This window comes from Glycine soja, chromosome 17, assembly GCF_004193775.1.
Source record: "Glycine soja cultivar W05 chromosome 17, ASM419377v2, whole genome shotgun sequence".
Classification (NCBI taxonomy): domain Eukaryota; kingdom Viridiplantae; phylum Streptophyta; class Magnoliopsida; order Fabales; family Fabaceae; genus Glycine; species Glycine soja.
Genome location: NC_041018.1, coordinates 38,661,008 through 38,676,744, shown reverse-complemented (window position 1 = coordinate 38,676,744; position 15,737 = coordinate 38,661,008). Strand labels below are relative to the sequence as shown.

Sequence of the window (15,737 nt, the reverse complement as noted above, 5' to 3'; positions counted from 1 at the left end):
GAAGAGAAATAGGACAATCCTCAACATGTGCAGAAGTATGCTAAAATAGAAGCAATTGCCAAAGTCCTTTTGGGGTGAGGCTGTTGCTACTGCAACCTATCTTCTAAACAGATGCCCCACTAAGAAATTACACAAGAAGGTCCTTGAGGAGGTCTGGAGTGGAAAGAAACCAGTGATCAGCCATCCCAAGGTGTTTGGTTCCCTATGCTACAAGCATATTCCAGATGCTAAGAGGAAGAAACTACATGATAAGAGTGAATGCATAATTTTGATTGGATATCATGGTACATGTGCTTACAGGTTATTCAATCAAATCAAAAGGAAGGTTGAAATTAGCAAAGATGTGCTTGTTTGTGAAAGTGAATTCTAGGACTGGGAGAAACAAAAGGGTCAATTGAGATCAGTAATTTCTGAAGCTGACTCTCACCAAGAAGTTGAAACTAGAAAAGAAGAACATGATGACTCAGACATTGAGTGAACATATGATGCTAACCCAATGCCTAAGGGTAATGAAGTCATTGAGGGAACTCGACCACAGAGAGATAGGCACATGCCAACCAGATTTTATCAGTTTGAAATGCTTCCTGATAATGTTGTGACAGATGATGATGATCTAATTCACATTGCTTTACTTGTTGATACTAAACTTGTAGACTTCAAAGAAGCTGCTAGAGAACAAACCTGGAAACAATCTATGATTGAAGAGTTGCAATCAATAGAGAAGATTCACACATGGAATTGACATAATTACCTCCAAAGAAGAAACCAATTGAGGTGAAATGGATCTTCAAGCTCAAACTAAACTCAGATGGATCAGTGGCTAGACACAAAGTCAGGTTAGTGGCTAAAGGATTTCTACAAAATGTTGGAGTAGATTACAAAGAAATCTTTGCACCAGTGGCCAAAATTGAAACAATCAGACTAATTATGGCTCTAGCTAGCCAAAGAAATTGGTCCGTGTATCACTTAGATGTAAAATCTGCTTTTCTGAATGGATCTCTCAATGAAGATGTATATGTTACTCAACCACCTGGGTTTGAGATAAAAAGGAAAGAGAAGCTAGTCTACAAGCTGAATAAGGCTCTATATGGCCTAAAGCATGCCCCTAGATGCTGGAATCAGAAAATCAATTCATTTCTGATCAAGCATCGATTCAAACAGTGCACAGTTGAATATGGAGTGTACTACAAGAAAAGGTTTGACTCAAGTTGAGTATTGATTTGCCTTTATGTAGAGACTTATTGGTGACTGGAAGTGACTCCTATGAGATTGGAAGATTCAAGGAGTTGATGAAGAGCGAGTTTGAAATGTCTGACCTTGGGATATTGACATATTTCCTTAGCTTGGAATTTATGTACACTGGTAAAGGAATCCTTATGCATCAAAGGAAGTATACCACTAATATTCTAAAGTGGTTCAAAATGATGGACTGCAATCACACAATCACTCCTTCTGAATTAAACTTTAGGAAGGAAGACACTGAAGATGAAGAAAGGGTGGACCCAACCCACTACAAGTAACTCATTGGCTCACTAAGATACCTGTGTAACTCAAGACTTGACCTTAGCTTTGCAGTAGGAGTAGCTAGCAGGCATATGCACGAACTAAGGAAGTCACACTTCATAGCATCCAAGAGGATCCTTAGATACCTGAAAGGTACAGAAGACTCATGAATTCTATTTCCTAACAACACAAATGAGAAAATGGATGAACTAATAGGTTATTGTGACTTGGATAGGTGTGGTGATAAGTCTGATAGAAGGAGCACTATAGGATATCCATTTAAGCTTGTTGGAGCCCCAATTTCATAGTGTTCCAAGAAGCAACCAGTAATGACATTTTCAAGCGGTGAAGCAGAATACATTACTACCATGTCAAGTAGTTTGGCTTAATTCTCTACTAAAGGAGATCAAAGTTGAAGTGAAGAGACCTCTGCACCTCATGATTGACAACTAATCTGCAATCAATCTTACTAAAAATCATGTTGCACATGAGAGAAGTAAACACATAGAAACAAGGTTCCATTTTCTAAGAGAGCAAGTGAAAAAAGGGATAATCGAAGTGACTTATTGCCTCACTTAAGATCAACCAACTGATGTGCTTACCAAACCAGTAAGAGTGGATCGATTTTTGAAGATCAAGGTTGAACTAGGAGTTGTAAATTGTTTAGATTAAGGGGGAGTATTGAAATATGATAAAATTCAATTAAACAACTTTGTATCATTTGATCTTAGGTGTTAAGTAATTGAAAATCTGTTATAACAAATAATAAAGTGTTGAGAGTGGTAGTTATAACTAAACACCATTTATGTTTTGATCTGTATAAAAGGAATTGTGTTGTAACACTTGAGTATGGAAAAATTTTCAATAATACAATACACTCTTATTAGTCTTTCTTTCTTTCCCATCTCTTTCATTCCTCTTTCAAAAGTACATATTGTTATTATTCATCTCCTTCAATTGGCTCTAACAGAGAAGGTTGTATTGCTCTTCTTCAAAAAGATATAAAAAAACAAAGTATTAATATACTAAAAAATAATTAGGTGCTTATTTTTTTCTGGTTCTTTTAAATTTTCAAAATATATTATAAGATTGGCTCGGTTTAGGTTAGGTTGCTTATAATAAAAATCAACAAATTTTTTTTTTTCGTTTCCCACTTTCTCTTCCTTTGGAGTCAATCTTGTTTGAAATACAATCAAATACTACATGTGGGTACCTCTCCCAACAGAATTCAAACTTGTGACTTTCGTGTTATTAACACAATGTTTTAGCCAACTAAGCCAATAAATCAATTATGTTATAAAATAATTAATGTCACATATATAACACTAAATTTTTTAATGTATATTTAATAAATTTACATAATAAATTTTGTAACTATTAATTTTGATCTAATAATGTATTTTTTACATATATAAATTTTAAATAAAAATCATAGGTTTAATAAAAATTTATATATGTAAAAAAATACATTATTAGATCAAAATTTATATATGTAAAGAAATACATTATTAAATTATAGAGGAATTTATAATTTTTCTCTTCCAATTTTTCTTTTTTGAGCAAATAATTGTTAAACTAACATCATTTAAGTTTTTGTGCAGAGAATATTAAAAGTGATGGATTTATGAAGCTTAGTGAGTAAAATAAAATCCAGGAATGCACGACTAATTAATGAAAACAAGCTAATTGAGGAAAGTAGGACTAATTAAGAAAAGCGGAATAATTAAAGAAAGCTGCACCTACAAAAGAAGAAGAAAGAAGAAAGAGAAGACACAGAGAAATTCCAACAGAATATAATTCCTTATGGAGCTAGAAGAAGGAGAAACAAGCAATGAGAGTCATTCTTTCCCTCCATTCTCTCTTTACTAAATATTCTCATCTTGCAATTGTAAAGTCTCCATGACAATGTGATAACTGTGAAATATAAGCTAATTTGATAATCAATTTGGATTAATAAATGGGTGTAATTTCTTTACTTTATTATTGTTTTTAATGAAATAATAAAGAAATTAACATCTTTGCTATTTTTTATTAGCAAAATTCAAAAGAAGAAGATTTCAAGTGCTTTAGAGGAAAAAATGATAAAAAAAATAAAAAAAAAGGCCTTGAAGAAGTGGACAGCTCGCTTAGCGCGCCACCAGGCTTAGGGTGTGCCCGCGTTTAGCGTACAACTCAGGTTTAGCATGTGGAAAAGTCCACAATGAAGCCCAAAGGCGCACTTAGAGCGAAGTCAGCGTAAAAAATAAGCTACCTAGTGCCTATATAAAGAGGAGGAAGCAGAAGGAAAAAACAGAGTCTCAGAGAACCCACACACTAGGTCTATCCCTTAGGGGAGTCCCTCTCTCTTTAGCCATTTCCCTTTTTCTTGTTATTAGTCATCTACCACCTTCTTCCATCCACATCAACTCCTAATGTGTAAAAGCCTCTTATGACAATGAGAGGTTAAACCCCCCTCAGTTGGAGCCTAGCTTAGTTGGAGCCTAGCTGCTAAAGCCCCTTGTAATGTAATTGCTCTTTTTATCTATTAATGCAATCTCAATTTGTATTGTTCTTTTCTGCTTTTCATTGTTATTGTGTGGTTTGGTTATCTATGCATTTGTTTTAGGGATTATTCATTGGAAAATGGTAATGTCTAAAGAACTAGAAAAAGGCATATCAACATTGCATTTCTAGGGATATAGTGACTTTGTTGTATCTCTGCATACATCTTTATACTTAATGTTGTTTATAATTTCATCTTTGCAAAGAGATTTGGGAGAAAGAATACATAAATTAGGGTCTTTAGCGTGAGAGGTCTGGGTTGAGCATATTAGTAGATATGAGTGGAAATTGGGAAAACATTTAATAGAGAAAAACCATTAATATTGCATCAAGGATAGTTAGATATGTTAGGTCCCAACATTATCACATTCTGAGCTTATCTTTTGCCTTTAAGCTATTGTTCAATTTTCTTATTGTCTTTTCCTTTTGCCTTTTTACTCTCAAATTTCACACTTACAATTCTTTATCTCTGTCTTCTTCTCTTTTTTATTGCTTAATAATTGGGTTTACATCACCTAAGTACAACCAAAGTTCCTATAGATTCGACACTCGAACTTCTATTTAATCTTTACTACTTGTGATAAAATTGGTACACTTGCTAATCTCTTAACACAATGAGAGGCTAAACCCCATTTGTTGGGAACTTGACAGCCAACTACTCTTGATGTAATTTCTCTTCCTATCTATTTATAATATTACATTTGCATCATCCTTTCTTGTGCTTAATATTATTGTTTGTGACTTGATCACCCATCTGCATGATAAGTTTTAGGGGTAGCGTCGGAAAACGTTATTTTGTAATAAAACTGGGAAAGATTATCTAAATAAAGTCATCACTAGAAATATGTTGATATTTGTTTAACCTGTTATACATCTTTGTTCTTAATGTAATTTATTATTTTAGCTCTTCAAAGAGATTTGAGAGAGAAAATAGATAAATTAACTTCTTTCGTGTGGAAAACCAAAGTTAGAGTATATTAGTAGATGCAGATGTATATTAGAATAATTATTAATAGAGAAAAATTATTAACATTACATCAAAGAGTAGTTTTGGTAAGTTAAGTTCCCAACATTCTCATCTTCTGAATTTTCTTATACAATATTATTGGATTTTCTCATCTTTTATGTCTTTAATTAATTAATTTAAATTCATGTTTAATTCTTTTTCTTGTTTAATTTAATTTTCAGCAATTTAATTTACTATTTTCTACAATCTCTTCAAATCTTTTTCTTAATTAAATATTCATCTACCTAAGTATAAACAAAATCCATATGAATTCAATACTGGTTGCTTTAACTTTACTACTTGGGACATATTGATGTACTTGTCAATTCATTAACATTTAGTATTAACTTAATTGGTTAAAATGTTGTGTTAATATTTAAAGTAATTTTTCAGCGCTTAAACTAAAGTTAAGATTAAAAATAATAATTCTAAATTTAATAAAAATTATTTAATGTTTCTATAATTCTTAAATTTCAAAACTTTTTTTTGAAGTATCTATTTTTAAATTGAGGATAAAAATGAAATAAAATAAAGCATACACATCTGCAATTAACATCTTAGAAAATAATAATTCTTCGTTAAGTTTTTTGAAAGCTTTTTTAAAAGTCATTTTGTCCTAACTGTTCCATTATTATTTCTTTAAAATAAAAAACCCAGAATAAACTGTTGAAGCAGTAAACACTAACCAAATTTCTTAAATAAGGAAAATTTTCTAAGCTGACAGCTATAGCTCACTAACACTCCAAGAAGTCCTCCTATATAATCTGTGATGAAAGTTGTTCATAACTTCATTTGGAATTAAGGATCTCTAATGAACAAATCAGCAGGATTAAACAGTTAAAAAATTTGAATGAAATTTATTGTACAGTAACATAATAAATTTGTTTTTACTCTACACTGTAATTTTGGTTGAAATTGTGGTTTATTCCTTCCAAGTTTTCAACCATCTAGCTTTTCACTAGTTCAATCAAGTATTATCAATTGGAACTTGTATAAATGACTTGTCTTCAGTCCCTAGAAAAGTATCACTTCTGTTAGCTTTAATTAATACATTCAAAGTGCCACACACATCAAGTAATTTAGATTCAAACTAAAACAAACTAGGCGTTTTTTACAGTAAAAAGAAATTCCGTGTTATTTACTGATATTCCATGTTATAACTACGAGAAAATGATCTTGGGCATCCGTCATATGAAGGCATTTTTTCAAGATAAGTGTAATTGCTCAAATAGTACCCAACTAAGCACGGCATTATGCACAATTCTGATTTCAATTGTGTTGAGTTTCTTACTTGATCAAAAAATAATAGTAACAACAACAATAATAATGCTCCATGTTGTTATGACACCTTCAGTTTCAATTGATATTCAACATTTGATTTTTCATGCTTATCCTGGTTCTTTGAGTGATCTCCATTCCTTCTTCATTTCTACAAGCTTTTCTTCTACTCATTTCAGCATACATTTCTTCAATCATAGGCTTCCACAGTCGAACACGTGCATTGATAAACCAATTGGATACCTAGTCAATCAAACCATAAATACAACTCAAAATCATCATCAATGATAACAAGATGTTTGCTATTTTTCTTTCTGTAAAGTTTACATTCTTCATAGCAGATTGCTCCTCCCAAACAAACTACTTGGCAAGGATTAAATCTGATGTGCAACAACTAACAGGAGAGAAACAACTCAAACAAGTACCTGGCTTCGCGTCAACCCACTTTTTACTGCAAGTAAATGCTTCTCTGCATCCTTTGGATACCTGAAATCCATCACATTATATCATATTAAAAAACATATGCATTTGAGGGTAGATCCATGCACAACTTTTAAACTCACTAAATATGTATGCTCAGCTCTGATGATTACAGCCCAAAAGCTTATGATCATGCACTAATTAGATAAACTTCTTCTTATGCAGAGAAAGTTAAATGAATTGAAGTTCTCCCAAAATTTGAAATCAACTTATGTATATCAGCTTCTAGAATAAATGAGAGAACATCTATAAAAGTTAAGTGCATAAGTTGATTTTAATTGATGAGAGAAGTTCAATACATTTTATCTTTGTATCTTCTAAGTGCTTTTGTAGAAATTTATCCAAATAAGTCCTTAAATTTCTTTTATAAGTTAAAATCAACTTCAATTTCTATATAAGTTCTCTCATTTAACGTCTCTACAGACTAAAATGCATTAGTTGATTTGATTTTAAATTATGAAAGAAGTTTAATTTATTTATCTTCTTATTTTCTTTTCCTCTGAATGCTTATGAAAAAGTTTCTCCAAAGAAAGTTTTTATCTTCGAGTAAAGAAACTCACGGATGGAGGAAATTCTGAAACATCCAAGTGCGTAGTACGGAGACAGATCTTTCTGGCAAGCCCCTTTGGGGCCTCCATAACTGATCTTTTCTTTTTAGCTGTTGGAGAGCCCATTGCTTTTGAATGAATGATGTTTCAAGAGACCATTCCTTCTCCTCTTCTGAACACAAGCTGTTAAAATCCGGTCCCATGGCAAGAATACAATTGCTAATCCGCTCTCGCAAGTCCTTGTATAAGAGAGAGATCGTTTGAAGCGCAAAATGTGCATGCATGTGTGGATCCAGTTCAGTAGCAGCATGGAATGCAGATACCACAGTATGAATCTCATCCAAACATTGACTATATCCATTGTCCACCTGAACACAAAGAAGATTACTATTATTATGTTAGGATAAAAACTTTCATATATTACTTATCAGTTTAGTTTTGTCTTCTAAGTTTAAAAAGTTTACTTTAGTCTCTTAAAGTGTCTTTGTTCTATCAATTTATGATTCTGCCAGTTTTTTTACTAACATGACGAATATTTATCTAATGCGACATCTCTCACAGTTTGTCAAGTGTCATTAAGTTGATCAAATTAGTGTGGTAAACTAACAAAAAGACCAATGTTGTATAACTGAGACACTTTAAAGAACCAAATTGAAACAAAAAATATATTTTAGCCTTTTTCTAACCATTGTCCTAAATACTAGCAAATTTTTCCATGCATAAACTTTAATGTGGAAAAATGCAAACTGTGAAGTGCAAAGTAAACACATTGGCAAATATAATTAAACCAGGACCATAACTTATTCTATTCTACTAATGAGTTAAAAGGTAGCATTATACCAGCTGAAGAAGCATGAGAAGTTGGGATTTGTTTGATTCAGTTGCAAGTCCTTCCAATGGAGATTCTTCTACATGTGCTCCAAACATGGATGCATTTTGATTATTCTCTACCGTTCTCTTTGGTGTGAAAGCTGAAGCTGACTTATCTCCTCCTGCTCTAACACCAGCAGCTGAGCAATTTATCTGTTCCACATTTTCAAATGAATATGTTGCAATTTGAGCAAGTATCTCTTGAATTCCAACAAGAAATCTGGACCCTAATATTGCTGATGAAAACTGGACATGTTTGTTAGAGCCTAATCTCATACACAGTTCCTTACTGCTGCAGGAGGATTGCTCCAAGCCTGACCTCGTTCCATTCATGCTATGTGATGCGCCGGAGCAGCTCATCTCTGAGCACTGACCAGTAGTTTGAGGAGATCTTGCAAGACTTAGTGATAGCTCATTACTACAATGAGGGGAATTGTAGGCAAAATTGGCCAAGTTTGCAACATTTGATGATGTCCATCCATTTTGAACCAGGCTTCCTATGGATGAATAGGCCAGGATCTCAGTCCCATCAGCCTCTGGAGCTCTCAGAATCTTGTTCACATTCCACTTACCAATACTGGATAATTCATCGTAGGCATGATGATGATCACCAAAAGTTGCAGGCAAAGGGTTTGATGTGCCCTGCCAATTATTGAATAGATATGGTCCTAATGCCTCCAATGAACACATTGAATAAGGCAAAGCTTCTGAACTCTCTAAATTTGCTTGAAGGCCAATTCTAGCAGCAGAAAGTGAAGCAGAAGCAATTGGCCTTCCTCCAACTAAATGCTCTTGAAAATCATTGTTGTTAATTTGATTTGAGGCATCTCCTACAATAGTCTTTCCTTGTGATGTAACAAATGAATTTGAATCCGCAATACTAGCAGGGTTTAAGAAGCAACCTTCAACATGGACATCATTTGCAGGTTCACCTTGCTCTCCAGCAAGCACTGGAATTCCATTTATAATATGGTTTTGGTTATTGAGGTCAAATGAATAGCAATGAATCAGTGGCTTTGGTGCTAAATGGCGAGCAATTTCATCTATGCCGGTAGAATTTCGGCCAGCCATGTCTAGTCGAGCACTGTACATGTTGTTCTCCATCTAGGAAATGCAAGAAGAGGCTTTTGACACTTCTTCAATGGTTTTTCAGAACAACATTACTTCATGAATGGCATGGTCAGTATTCAAATTCATGGTAAAACTGGACTAGTGGATTCCCCTTGGAAGAATTAACTTACTCAAGGAAAATAGAAAATAGGTCCATGCTACAAACAAGAAAAGAAAATAAATTGGAACAAAGCAGCAAAAAAAAAAAAAAAAGATTACTCTCTCACATGTGACTTAATTGATCACCATTCCAAAGTAGACAACTTACTGAAAGACGAAAGGGGAAAATTAATAAAAAGATGCCTTTTTTTACTACTTATGTAAACTAAAAATGATTTCAAGAGAAGAACAAAGTCAAAAGCATGCTCATTAGCAAAACCAAGTAAAACAACATTCCCTTAAGCACAGGAGTAAGGAATTAGTTACCTATCAGTTATCTCCAACCAAGTCAAGCGGCGCCACCATTTGAAAACATCTTCAAAGGATGTGTAGTCACCCACCCTCTCTAAGAACCTAGAAAAAACAAAAAAGGAACATGAAAAATAAGCACTTCCTATTCTAAGTTCTAAAAGGTTAGAGGGTCATCAAATATGACCTCGAAGATTAAGAAGAAAGCACAATGAAAAAAAATAAAAACCATATGTCTTATCTGGTCATTTTTCAAATGAAAAAAGACAACCACCTCAAGAATAACCAAAAGCATGGAAGAGAATGTAAAGGCTCAAGAGGAAAAAGATAGATTACATTACATAACAAACAAAGAGCAAAAAGTGATCTACGCACCTAGTGTTGGAGATGAATGAAAAAGGTGTGAGTGTGAGATGATGGAGGTAGAAGAGCCACGAATATGTAAAAACAAGAAAAGAAAGAGAGAGAAAGAGAGAGAGAACACACTAGACAGAAGAAGTAGCCTTTGGTGCAGTGCCACTCATTTGTGTTGCAGCCTTTAACGGGCCCTCTCTGATATCTTTTGTCCTCCTCACTCACTCACCTCATCAACACACACCTATTACTGTTACTATTATTATCGTCTGCTTCACTGCAATGCAAATCAAAATAATATCTGGATTCTCTCTCTCTTCTGTTCACAGCAGGGGGGGCCTCAGAAACATTTTTGGTGAAGACCCTTTGGTTTTTTAGCCATTTTTAAACAAGATGCTAACGTGAACAGAAACATGACTCAAATGGGGTAAACCAAGTGCAAAGACTTTCCTTACACAATGTAACAACAAAGGCACGAGGGAATTGTATTGTACTACTGTTTTTGACGTGTGAAAGAAAGAGAGAGAGAGAGAAATGAAAGCACTGTTATAGTTATAGGCTTTGTAGTGTAGCTGTGGGCTTTGGACTGTGGAGTGTACTTTCTTGTGGGAAGCCAGACACAGACCCGGGAGAAGAGAAAGAAACTCATGGTGATGTAAGCAAGGCAATAAATGACGACAAATTTTTGAGTGAAAGGTCTTTCACCTTTCATTAATTTATTGCACCAAATCAACCATCATTTGCATTTAGGGATGGTTTAGTCGAACAGAGAAAATTACTATTCAAAAATAATGTTGGCCTCAATATTCTTTCTTTTTATTTTAATTTAAATATTTATTTTTATTTTCTACGCAACCAAACACATTTAATAAAGTGTTTATTGGGAATGAACATAAACCAACTCGTCTCATTAGGTACATCTTTGAATTAAAATTTGTAAATTTAAGTTTTGATACAAGTTAAACTGACTTTACAAAAATATTCCAAGTGCATGCTTGAAAATTTGATGAGCAGGCTTGAGACAACAATGACACCTTTATTATTTCTCACAACCTACAAATTGATTTTATTCTCAAATATGTTTTTGGATTTTCCCACCAAAAATTCAAGCACACCTTGATTCAATCCAACTTAGTTAATTTGCATAGGTTTGAATATTAGAAATAAACATGATACATTTTGTAACATTGTTCACGTTGTGGTTTGGATTGTCCTAACATGATTTAGCGTTAATATTCTCTTAAGCAATTATGTATTATGTTTAGAATGAATTTGTTTATTTTAAAATATGTTAAAAAATATACCTTAATTTAACATTATATTTCTATTATTTAACTATATATAATATTAATATTGATATCTAATGTTAAAAAGTCTGATTAATCAGATTTTGTCCCATTTATTCTGGGTTTTTTTTTTTTGTTGGTAGGGATAAAGATAAGCTTGTCCTTGACCATCTCTTACTCATCCCTAGTTTCATGGGTTGAGACGGGTAGTTAAGGGAGCTCATAACAATCAATCATAAAAAAAACTAATTATAATCATAACTAATTGGTTATTATTTTAAAGTGTAAGTTGTTATAAATTTATGATTTTTGACTTTAATTATAATTTTTTTAATAGGATCGATTTTGTAAACTTAAACTTGATTTTATTAAGATCTAATAAATATAAAATAAGATTGGGTCATTCCAATTTGTTGACATAATATATTAATGTCTATGTATTGATGTAATTTTATACGGTTACAAATCGCTATTTGAATTATTTTAAAATAAATATTTTTAAAATTAACAAATTTATCATTTACGATTAAATGATTTTATAAAATTTTGTGCAGTACAAATATATAATCCCTTTTCTCTTATTCATAACATTACCCATAATTAAATTAAAAAATTATACAATTTACAATCAGGTATACTTCATAACACATTTTAAGACAAATAATAACAATAGAAATGTAATATTATGTTTCTCAAAACATTATTTATTAAGTTAAGAAAGTGTATTATTATTACATAATTATTTTAAAAACAAAACTCTTTAAAAAATATAAGACATTGGATTGGGTTGGGACAACCCAAAGCACAATCCATCCTTAAAATAGTAGTTTGGGTCTAATTTGTAAATCCAAACCTGTCAAAAATCCTTTTGGCGCCAAATTGGGTCAATTAATACGAAGTAGATCATGAACACTCGTAGCATCTATGGTACTACAAGGGTTTTCTCGGTGGAATATTGTAGGAAAATTTAGGATGATTTTATCTATATAGTTATTTGGTCTTTGAAATTTTGATTGTGAACTTTAGTTTAACCCAATAATAGATAGAATGAGATTGGGTCAACATGACTTGCAGCATAATATATTAATATTTACATTATTTTTTTATATTATTATAAAATATCTATCAATTTTATTAATGATTAATTTTATCGAAAAATCTGACCGATAATCTTTAATGAGATTTATCTTCTAATCACACCTTTTTCATTCACAAAATTTAAATCTAAGACCTTATGAGATCAAATTCAAGACCATTCAGATTAATGATTTATTGGTTATTAATATTAACATTATATTTTATATTTATTGTTTGAAATTTTGATAATATTAAGTGTGTGAACTTATATTTGACATCACAACATATAAATTAAAATTAGGCCAACGTGACTTTAGTTTCAATTTCAAAATTATTGTTTTCTTCATTTTCTTTCAGGAAGGAGTGATATAAAATCATTATCAAAACTAGAAAGATTACCTCTAATAAGTGAAATAAAAATACTTGGAATGCAGAATAAAAGTCATTTTACAATACTTATTTATTATTTTCAAATATTTCATGAAAAATATTAAATAAAAGCTATCATTTTAAAATGCAAAATATTCATTATGTTATATAATAATTAAACAACTACTATAAATATTTAGAATTATTTAACAATTAAAATATGACAAATGATAACAGGTTGGGTGTCCTTTTGCATATATTCTGGGATTTTACTTTGTGTCGCAAACCATAGATCGGTGTTGTGCACGTCTCCGTACTCTCTTCTCTAGGTTGAGAATTATCATTTTTCATTTACATAGATTACTTAGGGTTAAAATGTTATTTTGATTCATTATGTTCTTGTATTTTTTATATTTTAAAAGTTTTATTTTGATTTTTTTTTGTGTGAATGGACTCAAAATTATCCTTTTGCCCATTAAATTATGATGTCACATTAATTTTATAATTATTTTATTAAATTTTCTGTCAGATATTTTTTGGAGGTTGATAACCATAAAAAATTGCTTGTTTGAAACATATAATAGGCATTAAGCAATTTAATTAGATCTGAGATAATTTGTTAATACCTATTAAATCTTGAGATAAACAATTTCAGATAGTTTTAAATAGTCAGAAAATGAAACAAAAAAAATTAACATCACATAAAAAAAACTTTTAAAATTTAAAGAATTAAAATAAAAATATATAATAAATCAAAATGATATTTTAGTCCTTTGTTTTTGGAGGTCAAGGTATTTTCAATCAAATAACTCTAAATAGTTGTTACAAATGATTAAGTTTTTATTTATTTATAAATTTATATTTTTTTGTAACATCATAATTTATATTAATTTTATAGTATCATATTCTTTTTGTGACATCATAATTATTTTTTTAAAATAATTCATATTACTTTATATAATTTCAATAAATATTTGTATATCTTCTTCCTGAAAACACTTGATCATGTAATGCAAAAATATAAGGAAAGTTGGTTTGTTACTACAATAACAATGTCCTTATCACTCGATATATATAAAACACAATGTCCTTATCCATGTTGTCTGTGGAAATTATTTTCTTCTCAATTTTCATGAAAGGTTATTCCATTAATTGTGAGCACATTGTGCTAGCTGCTTGCACTAATGAGATGTGGTGAATAATTTTTGCAAGTTTAGGTAAAACTGCTATTCCTAATGTAAACCAAGAAACATTAAGTCAACATATCAAATCAAGTGAGTCTCTAAAAAAGTACGAGTATTGTCCCATTTTCTTCTCCATTTATCCTGTTGTTATTTTCTTCGATTATTGGTTGGCTCATTAAATGATACAAGACAATATTCTACCATAGGGACATCAAATGTACCAATGTGTATAACTCGTGCTCGTTCCTAAAAAAAAATTACAAAGCCATGTCCGCGACGTGTGCATTACGCTCTTAATGCACCTTGGATCATCATTCATTAACATTAGACTTAAATATGTTCGTGGTTTTATATGCTTTTTCTTAATTTGATTCGTATAATTTATTTTTAGTTCTTATAAATTTATATTTTTTTAAATTTTAGTTCTGACAAGATTTTGCCTATTTTTAGTTTCTAATTTATAATTTTTTTAATTTTAATTCCTATAAACACAAGCTTATAAGAATTAAAAATAAAAAATAAGGGACTAAAAATAATTTTTTTTTTATAGAAACCAAAATTGAAAAAAATAATTATAGTAACTAAAAATAAGTAAAAGAAAATATATCAACCAAAATTAAGAAAATGTAAACTTTCAAGATAAAAACCTTAATATTATTAAGCCATTGTTGAGTCCACTATTATTAAGTCTTAACCAAGATTAACGTGGCCGGAGAAAGTTTACTTTTCTAGTCGTCGTTTTATTTTTAGGCCCAAATACGCATGGACATGCAGTGATGACCGGACCCAAAGAATAAGGGAGTTGCTATTGGCCTTTAACCTCTTTGCTATTGGCCCCTACTAACATTTTAAATTTCTAAAAGTACCCTTCCCCACAATGCACACTAGAAACACACTTTTGTTGCATTTGTGAGGTGTTGAATAAGCGGGGGTTGATAAAAAAGTGCACAATAGAATCACAGAGACAGATTCTGCAACACAAAGAAACTATGATTCCGTGGGGTTGCCACAAAATCGAAAAAAAAAATAGAATCACAATTCCCTTGTGTAATTTGAACAATAGAATCATGATTTCTTGTGTTGATAAACATGGATAAAAAAATACCGTGCACAAGAGAGAGCTGGGTGAGGCAAGGAGGGAAGAGAGGGAAAGAGAAAAGGAAGGAAGAAATGAAGAAAGGGTGATGCCAATAATTGGAAATGATATTTTTGTCTTTGTCATGATTTGGTAGAGATCAAGAGCAATTTAGTTGGGGGGTAATAGTAACTGTCAAGAATAATAGTACTAAGAACGGCCCAAGCCCATCTTCAAGAGAGTTTCTAGCTGACTCTCTTTCGATTCATACTACCAACCTTAACGTTGCTTGTGTCTTATGTCAACATGTCATGATCAATGCTTCGTCTAGGTTTGTTAAAAACTTGATCAAATACGACGTATTGAATTAAAAACTTACAATAAAGTTATTATACATATACTTGTAATGAAAGCGAGTTATGTAAAGTCAATGTGCTTAACTTATTGTTCGCACTTTATTGTACTATACCTAATGTTATAGATTAGTTAGTTATGCCAAGGCTCAAAGTGGAAAATAAGGTTTGAAGTTGTATTTTGTTCTGTAAAGGAAAAAATGCCGAGCCATTTTCAATTGACTTTTATCTTGCTTGTGCTTTAAAAGCAAAATAATAATCTAGTTGCAAAAAAATAAACAAAATTAGGGGAAAG

The 15,737-nt window shown here is 31.5% G+C and overlaps 1 protein-coding gene across 4 annotated transcripts; it reads right to left on the bottom strand.

Annotated features, from left to right (window-relative positions):
* Positions 1-6,240: 6,240 nt before the first annotated feature.
* On the bottom strand, positions 6,241-10,709 carry LOC114393043 (homeobox protein ATH1-like). 4 transcript variants are annotated; one of them, XM_028354302.1, is made up of 6 exons: positions 10,120-10,709; positions 9,763-9,849; positions 8,197-9,330; positions 7,369-7,724; positions 6,754-6,814; positions 6,241-6,571 (listed from the first exon to the last, which is right to left on the bottom strand). In XM_028354302.1, exons 3-6 carry the CDS (start codon positions 9,328-9,330, stop codon positions 6,407-6,409), a joined length of 1,716 nt encoding a protein of 571 aa, XP_028210103.1. In that variant the 5' UTR covers positions 9,763-9,849; positions 10,120-10,709; the 3' UTR covers positions 6,241-6,406. The 4 variants fall into 4 exon arrangements, with proteins under 4 accessions (XP_028210103.1, XP_028210100.1, XP_028210101.1 ...); XM_028354299.1 differs by having other exon boundaries at positions 8,197-9,494; positions 10,120-10,707; XM_028354300.1 differs by having other exon boundaries at positions 8,197-9,494; positions 10,231-10,707.
* Between the last annotated feature and the right edge of the window lie 5,028 nt (positions 10,710-15,737).

Coding starts and splice junctions, on each gene's coding strand:
- LOC114393043 (XM_028354302.1), bottom strand. CDS start 9,330: ATGGAGAACAACATGTACAGTGCTCGACTAGACATGGCTGGCCGAAAT. Junction 7,725..8,196: donor TTCTCATGCTTCTTCAGCTG/GTATAATGCTAC, acceptor CTTTGTGTTCAG/GTGGACAATGGATATAGTCA. Junction 6,815..7,368: donor TTTCAGAATTTCCTCCATCC/GTGAGTTTCTTT, acceptor GATGGATTTCAG/GTATCCAAAGGATGCAGAGA.